General features: G+C 38.9%; 1 protein-coding gene across 2 annotated transcripts; it reads right to left on the minus strand.

Annotated features, from left to right (window-relative positions):
* Window positions 1–2,634: 2,634 nt before the first annotated feature.
* Window positions 2,635–9,355, minus strand: dhodh (dihydroorotate dehydrogenase). Of its 2 annotated transcripts, XM_057844627.1 has the most exons (10): window positions 9,278–9,337; window positions 8,803–8,839; window positions 8,627–8,718; window positions 8,362–8,561; window positions 6,399–6,481; window positions 6,017–6,204; window positions 5,535–5,648; window positions 4,816–4,969; window positions 4,581–4,740; window positions 2,635–4,364 (listed from the first exon to the last, which is right to left on the minus strand). In XM_057844627.1, the coding sequence occupies exons 1-10, from the start codon at window positions 9,293–9,295 to the stop codon at window positions 4,289–4,291; spliced, it is 1,122 nt and encodes a 373-aa protein (XP_057700610.1). In that variant the 5' UTR covers window positions 9,296–9,337; the 3' UTR covers window positions 2,635–4,288. The 2 variants fall into 2 exon arrangements, with proteins under 2 accessions (XP_057700610.1, XP_057700602.1); XM_057844619.1 differs by having other exon boundaries at window positions 2,636–4,364; window positions 8,627–8,839; window positions 9,278–9,355.
* Window positions 9,356–10,380: the final 1,025 nt, after the last annotated feature.

The raw sequence follows: 10,380 nt of genomic DNA on the forward strand, positions 1-10,380 counted from the left end.
GCCAAGTAGAGCTCCCCCACCTCATGTGTGTTCAATGTATTTTTTCAGATTCAGCATTGGAAATAAATACATGTAAGACATGTTTTTATTTATTTTATTTATTAGGCTCAAGCGTTTACGTCACAGCAGCACGGGATCATGCGAGATTTGCGACAACGCAGCCATTTTGGAAGCACGTCTGCATCACAGGACATTTAAACTTAACAGCAAATACAATTCAACTACGAGTGCCAAAGATGGAAAAAAGTAAGGAAAACTTGCCAGTTCGATACAGAGACAAACTTGTTACCACGGCGAAGGACAGATACGTGAGCAATTTTAAGAATGTGAACAATGTTGACCCTTACGAGCAAGCCGAACACAAACGGAATAAAGATGTCGACAAGCTTCCACCACTACGCGAAATGGACATCATGCTGTATTTAGTGTAAATTACTACACTCATCAGCAATTCCGAAACTACAAATCGTTACAAAGCTACGAACAGTTTTGCTGCGGATGGGTGCAGGATCTGCACATTATGACCATAGCAAACGGCAACACCATCTTTCTAGCAAAGGTAGGCAATGTGTGTTTACATTAGTCTGTGACCACGGATGTACAAATTTTTTGTTGCAGAAAATGTAGCCTGTGTACAAATTCTTTGCCACTCTCTCACGTCAAAATATTACAGCTTTTTCATTTAGCAACGACAAGAATTATGTCTTATGAAGACAATGCACATGTATGCATGCTAGTTGTTTAGCTGTAGCTATAGCTAACAACAGGCCGACTTAGGGCATAAAGTTACCGAAATTTGCGTAAACAAACGAAATTAACTTACCAGAGTGGAAGTGCATAGAGCAAACTCTGTGTGTAACTGGAGAATCAAACGTTATGCCCTTCCATCTGATCGAGGCCACTCATGCCATTCTTCGACGTTTGTTAGTTCAGATATGACCTTTCCCTCGCCTTTTCTCCATGTAGGGATCCGGAAGAAACTCAATGGTGTTCCGTCGAGCTGTACATTCTCCTCTCTATTCGATTGGTTGTTGCAATTCTTTACCGCACAATAATTTCCAACCATTTTTAAAGAGCGACCTGTGTTGAAATGCCTGACTGTTTATGTTTCCCCCTTCCAAAATGGCGATAGCGGCGGAAACCTCGCGAGTGCCACGTCATACGCTCGAGCCTAATTTATTTTTACTTTATTTCCCCAAAGGTATGATTAAAAAAACTTTTATATGTATATTATATATATATATATATGTATATATATGTGTGTATATATAAATGTTTTTTAAGCACTTGAAATGTAATAATTATGATTTATTTTGATTTATTAAGTTTTAAACATGTTACTGTCCCACCGAATTATTTTTCAACAACAAATAAAGCCGAAAAATACTTCGCTTTCTTAAATGCTTCATTGAGTGAGTCCACTCAAATTCGGTCAAGCAGTTCACTTACACACAATGAGTTGCCATAGCAACTGCTTAACAAGTTAAACGATGATTGATGCATGTGGCGCTTTGAAGCTTGGCATTAAGCATTAAATTAAGCATTTTAAGGACAGTGGTCACTACAGTGGACAAGCTGCTCCAAAGTTGACACTTAAGACCTATAGAACAAGAGGTTATTTATGGTCATTTAAAGAGAAAACGTAAGAGGTAAATTTCTGCAATTATACGTATAATTTGTCATTTAACAACACACACTGATTACTTCCCTAAGTTAAGACTCTTAGGTTATTTATTTTAATAGTATTTAACTCATTGCATGCCATTGATAGTTTCAGGGTGTACCCAGGCTACTGCCCATAGTTAGCTGGGATAGGCTCCAGCACCCCCGCGAGGATAAGCAGCTAGAAAGGCATGCTGTTAATGGCAATAAAAATCCTATTCATTTTACCATCATTCAGTGCCATTGATGGTGCTAGACGTCCAATTCATTTTAGCTTGGAGGGGCAAAGAAGATTCATTCGCCCCCTCGCAGGCAAAATCAATTGGATGACGAGTGCTGTCAACGACAGCTAGAGAGTTAAATGATTGCCTGAAAAGGGCAATTAATTAAAAAAAAAATCCTTATCCATGCATGAAAAGGTGAAAATGCAACCATGTGAGAAAGACATGGATGGCCGCCCATGTTGCTTGCACCAGACAGGGTTTCAGTTGGGCATTTTACCACCAAACAGACTATTTCTTTTTGCAGGTTCAACAAATAAAAATAATAACAATACAAATTACAGTGCAATGACAATAAAGGAAATTATCTATTATATATATATATATATTACCTTTGCAAGGCACTGTCATTCCTGAATGCGAGATTCCAAAGTGAAAAACTTGTATTTTAAATGCAGACAAGCAGCACCTCTTAGCTGATTAAGTGTGCGTGGGAGTGGGTACGACATCATGCGTGATGGTAAGTGCTGTAAATTTATTACCTTTGGATGGAAAGCTATCCTATGAGTACTATTAATCATGTGATCTATTCTCAGTTATAAAAAGAATTTAACAATCAAATTCAATTACGAAACTAATTCTTCCAGGTAAAGCTAAGTAGTAGCAGTATATTTACAAACTTCCACAAATTATACACAATACAAGTTATTTCATCGTCTTTTTTTTTTTTTACTTTTTGTTTTCACAAAAAATGATACAAACAGTAAAGAACCACAGAAGAGGAATCATTTTTCGACCAAAGTTGAGTTTTTGACTGTTGTAAAAAGCACTATGAAAGTAAAGTTGCTTTACTTTGCATTTGTACACATCTACAGAGAAAGCACTATGAAAGTCAAATTGCTTTACTTTGCATTTGTACACATCAACAGGTTTTTAGTATGGTAATGGTCTTTTATTTTCATGTTAGACAGTTGGCCTGCTGTAAGAGCACTATATATATATATATATATATATATATATATATATATATATATATATATATATACATAAACTCTTCCATTTAAAACAGAGGTATTACATGTGGACCAACATTTGTCAAACACCCATAGCCAAAAGCCACCACAGATTTTGCGATTTTCATAAACTAGTGATTTTCCCAAGTGTTGCACAAATAATATGTGGGGTCCCTCTGGTGGTATGCAAAAAGAGTCCCTGCCTTTGTGCAACTGAGCTGCATTTAGCTTTTGGTTTTTAATACATTCGTATTTAATTAAATTAATAAAGCATTTAGAGCAATTTTTAAAGAAATGTGTACTTACACTGCTTATATTAAAGTATTATTTTATATCGGGGTGGGCAAAACGCTCCTCAAGGGCCGCAGTGGGTCCTAGTCTTTGTTACAACTGATCAAGCACAGGCAGTTTAACCAATAATGCCTTTCATGACTACTGCAAGATGCCTTTCATGACTAAGTTGACTTCTTTTTATTTATTTATAGTTTGTTATGGAATCATTTTCAAATGAATTTGAGTTAATTTCAACAAAATTTACTTGGATTAAAAGTAGATTATGGATTTATCAAAATACACAAAAATTGATGTTACACACACGAAAAAAAATACTCAGTTACACTAACTGTCGGATTTACCTTAGGATGGAGTGAGGTCGCCACTGAAGTGTGACAATTTCGGTGACGGATAAAAAAACACGCCGTTGCTTGATTGCAATGGAATCACAGCATTCGTCACCAGCATGACCCCACTGTAAAATACCATATGTTTATCATGATTAATATTACCACTGATAACGTTATTAAGATGAAGAAGTAATGCTTATGTTGTTGTTTTGTACATTATACATTTACCGATGCATTTATGTTTATATCGGGTTATTACCTGCTGTGTCATTCAATAAAATTTTTTTTTAAAAATCATGAGTGCATGGCGAGTTATCCATCAATCAATGCTAAATGGCGAACCTTTTTCAGAGGGCCATAAAAAACAGAATCAACCGAACACTAACGATAGGAAATGCAATTTGTTATTTTCCATCATGAGTTTTTGCTCAAATATTAAACAAACAAACAAACACAAATGCAAGTGGCTTTCCTGACTCAAGGTATAAAGACTGTAATGGATGGGCTTTATTGCACCGATTACCCAAAGTCTCCTGAGCTATTCCATGACCTAGAGCAAGAGTATATAAATTGTGTGTTGTATGGATGTTTACAAGGCACAAGGGAGACGGAATGTCCAATTGTGTACAATATTGTTAAAAAAAAATTAAATAAATAAATGCTGAAGCATTGTGCTAACTGCTGTTACACTGTAACAAAAGATTTAACTTCTGCCCATCTGGAGGAAATACTGCTGCAGACTTTGAGAAAATACAGTATCAGCTTGCATTTACAACCGGGTCGAGATATTCAATCCCCTGTGGTCTGCACCGATGGCCTCAGAAACACTGCAAAATCCTTGTTCTCTGCAAAAAGTCACGGAGAAGACATCGAGTATGAGAGCAATATAAAATGAACATGTTCCAATATTTGTGTTGCCCTAAATGTGTATGCCTTTTCATTTTTGCTCCGAGGAAAACTCCACGTGACAAGCGGATGAATGTTAATCTGCATTTCTGTCAATGTTGGCAGCTAATGAACAAGAGCATCGAGTAGAACATGCAAATGGGAAAATCACTTACTTCAGAAGCTGTTCCAATTCCCGTTTTATCTTGTTGACTACAGGCGGGCCCTGGTAGGCTAAAGCCGTGTATAGCTGAACTAATGATGCACCAGCACAGATTTTATCCATGGCGTCTTTTCCGCTGGCTACACCGCCAATCCCAATGATTGTCACTTTGCCTAGGACAACATGATCACACATAAATGGACTGTCATTTCAGAGATTCAGAAAGGGGTGGCGGTGGGGGAACGTACCTTTAGTGAGGCTGTACATTTCTCTGACGGTGTTTGTGGAGATTTCTTTGAGAGGCTGCCCACTCAGGCCACCGGCCTCACACCTTTGAGGATCTTGGAGCATGTCTGGTCGAGACACAGTGGTGTTGGATACCATTAGGCCATCTACTCCGAGCTGGAAACACAATAGACAAGTGTGAGACTGTCTGTGTGTGTTATACACATGATGCATAACCCCCCCCCCCAAAAAAAAGAGTGCGGTAAAAATATATGACCTTCCTAATGCTTCTTCCATTAAGGTTTGTCTTCCATGCGCTCCGCTGAACACAAGAACATGGCTGTGTACTTAGTAAAAAAAAAAAAAAAAAAAAAGACCTCCAGACGTAGTGCTGAGGTCACAGTGTAGAGGTCAATGTCCACATAGCTTGTTGAAAATCTATAGCCTTTGCCATATTGTTTACTAAAGTGTTGCATTTCTGTCCCAACACAACAGAAAAAGGCACATCCTGCATTCTTTTTGATATTGCAATCCAAGTGGAAAAAGGTTGGTTCATTAAAAAGCATTGATTCTTCTTTATTCAGGTTAAGTTTGACAATGACAATCTATCATCAACAAAGCTTGTTCACATACAGCAGAATTTGATGACAAAAAAATAAAAAACATCCAAGAATACGGCTGTCTAAAAATGAACGCTACGAGCAATACCTCATCGCCATTTGATTAAAATCAAGCTTCTGACCTCAGTAATGACATCAGCAATGTCCTGTTTATCCTGCGCAGTGAGGTCAGGTGCGATCTTGACCAGGATCGGGGGCTTATGTCCTCCCGGCATCTCATCCCGCTCCTTTAACACCTGCCAATATTTGAGAACATTAATGGCAGGCCAAAACCTGGCAGCTAGAAATGATACCTTTTTAAAAGGCATTTAACTCATTCACTGCCATTGACGCCGATACATTTGAACTGGTTTTGATGACTGCCCTCCCTCCATGTTCAAATGAATTGGACGCCAGTCGTCATCAATGGCAACAAATTAGTTAACGTGAACTCTGATACCTTTTCTTCTAACATATCTTCTATTACCTGTCAAATAATTGATGAATGTTGGTTCGCCCTTGAACACAATTATGAGTGTATAGTGTACCAGTCTATAATTGAATCTGATGATGGACGCTCGTGGAAAACACACAATGAAAGTAATCAAGTGATGTTTCAATCTACCGTATATAGGAGCCGACGGAGCTCAGCTTTGCCTTGTAGGTCACGGAGACCCGGCGTATTGGGACTGCTGACATTGACCACAAGGTAATCAGCCAGCGGACCCAGCACTCTCATCCCCGCCAGGTAATCTGCCCTTGCATTGTGGGACTGCTTGTTCTTCCCTAGGTTGATACCCAGGGGACATCCGGCTAGATTGGAAAAAAAAAAAAAAAAAAGCACACCAATTTGCATTATCACACGTGACTCAACCAGGCCATGCTTTAGCGAGCCCAAAGAAAAAAACTGTGCTGAGCAGACACAATGACATATACAGTAAGACTAAAGTAAAGAAAATGTCATATAATAATGCATAATAACTGAATACAATAAAAGAATGAGAAACCTTTGGTTTGTTCCAGCTGAGCTGCCTCCCGGATCTTTAACCTGTGCTGTGCTTCTATCACACCGCAACTGTTGAAACCATATCTGGACAGGAAAACACAAAGAATTCTCCATACTTAAACATTGCAACACGACATATTACATTTAGACACTTACAATAAAGAAAGTCTCTCCAATTTGGTCTTTCTAACATAAAAATGAAGCAAAAAGTGGATCGTTGTCATTCAATCTGCAAGAGGGGCCGTGGCAAGTGCACTGGTTTATCTCCATGACGAAAGTATACAGTACTACTTACAGTATGTGAAGAAGGTACGGTAAGTACTTAATCTTACAAAAAACCCACACAAAATAATTTGCATGCAAACAAAAAAGGAGAACAGACTTCAATCAAATCATTGTCAAACCCACCCACAGAGTGGGCTCATTTGCAGTTCAAAGTGAATGTAAATTTAATGTTTTAAATCAAAAGGCACAGGCATACTCGACAGACTCGATGACCGTTTTTTATTTTTAATGTATGTACAGTATGTACTGTATATGTGTGTACAAAGAGGATCAGTATAGCCCCTTTCACACACTCCGAAACACCGGCAATATAGCGGGATTTAACCGTGCGGCAGTTGTATGTGAAAACAATTTCCCGGGTCAATTGACACGGAGATTATGCGGACATTTCACGGGTCGCATCGTAGTATAATCTCCGGGACTTTCCCGGGAAGTGGTGTGTGTGAAAGCAGGCGTTAAATTCCCGGGTCAGCGCATGATGGCTTATGATGTAAATATCATGGCGGGCCAATCATTTCCTCTCTCTTTGCAGTAAAACGAAAAGCGCTAAACAAACATCGCAACTATCAACATAGCAAGCTGGAAATAGCTAAATTAAACTGAAAACATAACGAAATTAAATTGTTATGAGATCGTAGAGCTGAGGAAGAGAGTCCATCATCGTCCATCTTTGGAAATGTGTGGTTTATTTTGTTGCCGATGTTAGGGTCCGAGACTGCAGGAACAAGGTTGTACTTGAAAGCAAAAAACAACAGAGGGACGCGTTCAACGGTTTATTAAATACAAACAAAAATACACGCGATGGCGGAAAATGGGGAATCACACAATGGGCCCGTGACAGTAGGTCGACGGGGATCAATAATACTGATCAATAATACTAACCTAAATACTAACCTAAGCGGTAGGCAGAGAGCCAATAAGACAACAAAATAAAGCCAGTGGGATTCTTCCTTCACCCCTTCTCTTGGATCGCCTGGGCTTAAATACAATTTTGATGAGCCTGAATTGGCTGCAGTTACGATGTTGGGAATGCTCCCTCTGGAACAAAACACGATTTGACCAACAATGCCGACCAGAATGACGTAATATCTGGGTTGAAAAATCGTGCCAGCAGACAGACCTGCCCGCACAGACAGCCTCAGTGGGCAACATAGGGCAAGTCTGTTAAAGTGTCCAACCCGCGTCACCTTACACGGGAATTTCCCTGTATATGTGTGTGAAAAGGGCTTATGTGTTTTTGCTGATGCAGTCCACATACGATCACATTTACATTCACTTTGAATTGCAAAGAGTAGAAATATAAATATTACTAAGAAAACAATTTAAACCAAAAGAGACAGGCATTTAAATTGTCTTAATATGAATATTTTTAGTGGCATGGTGGAAGAATGGTTAGCATGTCCGCCTCACAGTTCTGAGATCAAGGGGTTCAATCCCGGGCTTCGGCCTTCCTGTGAGGGTTTTCTCCAGGTACTCCCGTTTCCCCCCACACCCCCAAAACATATATGGTAGGCTGATCGAATACTCTAAAATGAGTCTGTGCGCAAATGTTTTTTTTTCTCCTTGTGCCCTGATATTAGCTGGTCAACAGATTCTGCCCATAGTTAGCTGGGATTGGCTCCAGCACCCCCGTTAGGATAAGCGGCAGGGAATCAATGCACCAAGAAATGTTATGGTACCTGTTAATGATGGCGTGGTCTGCTGCCAGTCTGAACACGCGTGGCTTGGGATTGCCTTCTTGAGGTTTGGGAGTGATGGTCCCAACTTCTACAAAGCCGAAGCCCATCTTGTACAAACCGTCCACCGCTTCTCCGTGCTTGTCGAAGCCTGCAGCGATCCCGATGGGGTTTTTGAACTTTAGTCCGAGAACGTTAACACCCTGACAACATCAGGAGAAGGTTTCACGAGATTGTCATGTTGTAAGGTTGTAAGATGAGCGCTTACCAGTGAGTCGGGGTCCTTATAGCGATTGATAGGGACCAAACCCAGACTAATCATTTTTACCGCTAGAACGTGCGCCGTCTCTGCCTCCACTACTTTTTGGAGTAGGGGCATTAGCTGGTGGGCATAGAAATTCTCATCTCCCACCAGTGTGAGGTAGGAGGCAAAGAGGAAGCTACCTGAGCCAATGATCTTCACCGCCTCTTTGAGTTGCTTCTGTTCAGAAACAGGAGAAAAGATAACATAAGCATGGATGTACATGGTAGACAGATATACCTGTATTAGCAGTACTCTCGTTTTCCTATATTCATTTAAATAGATTTTATATCAGTATCTGTATTTAACTAGAGCATTTATATTTTTAGGGTAAAAAATCTTTACGCATCCATTTGAAAACTAATGTGTGAGCATTCTACACCATTATAAAACCATATAAAAATCACAACTAAGACACGGAGCGCGAGACCATGATGGAGTCACGCCACAATTTAAGAAAGGCGATTTCATTTCTCGTCTGTTTACTAAGCATTGGAGCCTCCAATTTGAAGGCTCCAAGCCAAATTCCGCATATACAATTCATGTCAGTCATGTGAATGAGGTTTATCCGAGGCGCGATTATTGCTAGTTGAAAATGTAAATGATGATGTAATTTACCTTCAAATGTGCCGCCATGGTTCGCCGCTCTGACTTTGAGTGTAAGGACGACTATACGTGTATTTTGTCCTAATGTACTTGCCGTAGTTTGCGTTTCCTCATGGCTGACAAGATGCGCATGCGCACGTCGGGCAGCGGAGGCGCGACAGAACTCGAGTCTTCAGTTTTTATTATTATTATTAATATTATTTTAAAGTGAACTTCACTATTAATTAATATGTTATTGAGCCCACCAGTCCCAAATCTTTCGAAATTCTTTTTCCTTTTTCATTCATTGGGACTTATTTGTTGTTGAAAAAACAATTTATCAGTACACTACCGCCACCAACTGGAGCTCTGAAGAGGCGCCATGCGTATGGTTAAAAGAAAACATGAAAAAGGTTCAACAAAACAAACCATTTCCGCCAGTGATTTTTTTTTTTTTTTTAACTTGCCGGTGCCTCTTTCCGCCAGTGGAATGTATTTTTACTTGCTGGTGCCTTTTTCCGCCTATGGATTTTTTTTTTTAACTTGCTGGTGCCGTTATTTGATAAATAGAAAATAATATATTTAATAAAAAGAATATATGTAGATATGTATATATATTAAAAAAAAACATTAAAATGAAGTAAATGGATGTAGAATAGTTGTTATTTGACCAGTTAAAGTTGCATTCAAATCTGATTTTGTTCTAGAAATCCACCCTAAATCACACAAACTGCTTAGAACACATTTCAATCAAAGTTATTATAACTTTACCATCAATGAAAAAAACACCCTAAAAACACCAATTAGAGATTCGTCCATATTATGGACATCAGACTAGTGAAATTCAGAATTATCCCACTAGCTGGCAGCAGACACTCCATTTGTGCTTGTTTTCATAGTTTCACTTTGAATCAATTGCAGTCTATGCATTTCCCATGATAAAACTAATATATTTTTAATTACTGTGGATAAGATTTCACAGTAATAGTTAGTGTTCAACCGGTTTAAATCAGCTTTACATTTTTAACGTCTCTTTAATGAAGATGCAAGGTGCCGCAGGATAAAATGTTTTTTAATATTCTAGCTTCTTTCTTAAAAGCATTTATTTAAAACCATTATAATTGCAATTATAAATG

This window comes from Corythoichthys intestinalis, chromosome 1 (assembly GCF_030265065.1).
Source record: "Corythoichthys intestinalis isolate RoL2023-P3 chromosome 1, ASM3026506v1, whole genome shotgun sequence".
NCBI classification, from domain to species: Eukaryota; Metazoa; Chordata; class Actinopteri; order Syngnathiformes; family Syngnathidae; genus Corythoichthys; species Corythoichthys intestinalis.

Bases quoted from the DNA above. Each gene is read 5' to 3' on its own strand.
- dhodh (XM_057844619.1), bottom strand. The intron at 6,205-6,398 runs GTTTCTCATTCT...TTTCCAATCTAG, and splicing joins TCAGCTGGAACAAACCAAAG to CCGGATGTCCCCTGGGTATC. The intron at 5,649-6,016 runs GTAGATTGAAAC...AAATATTGGCAG, and splicing joins TCCGTCGGCTCCTATATACG to GTGTTAAAGGAGCGGGATGA.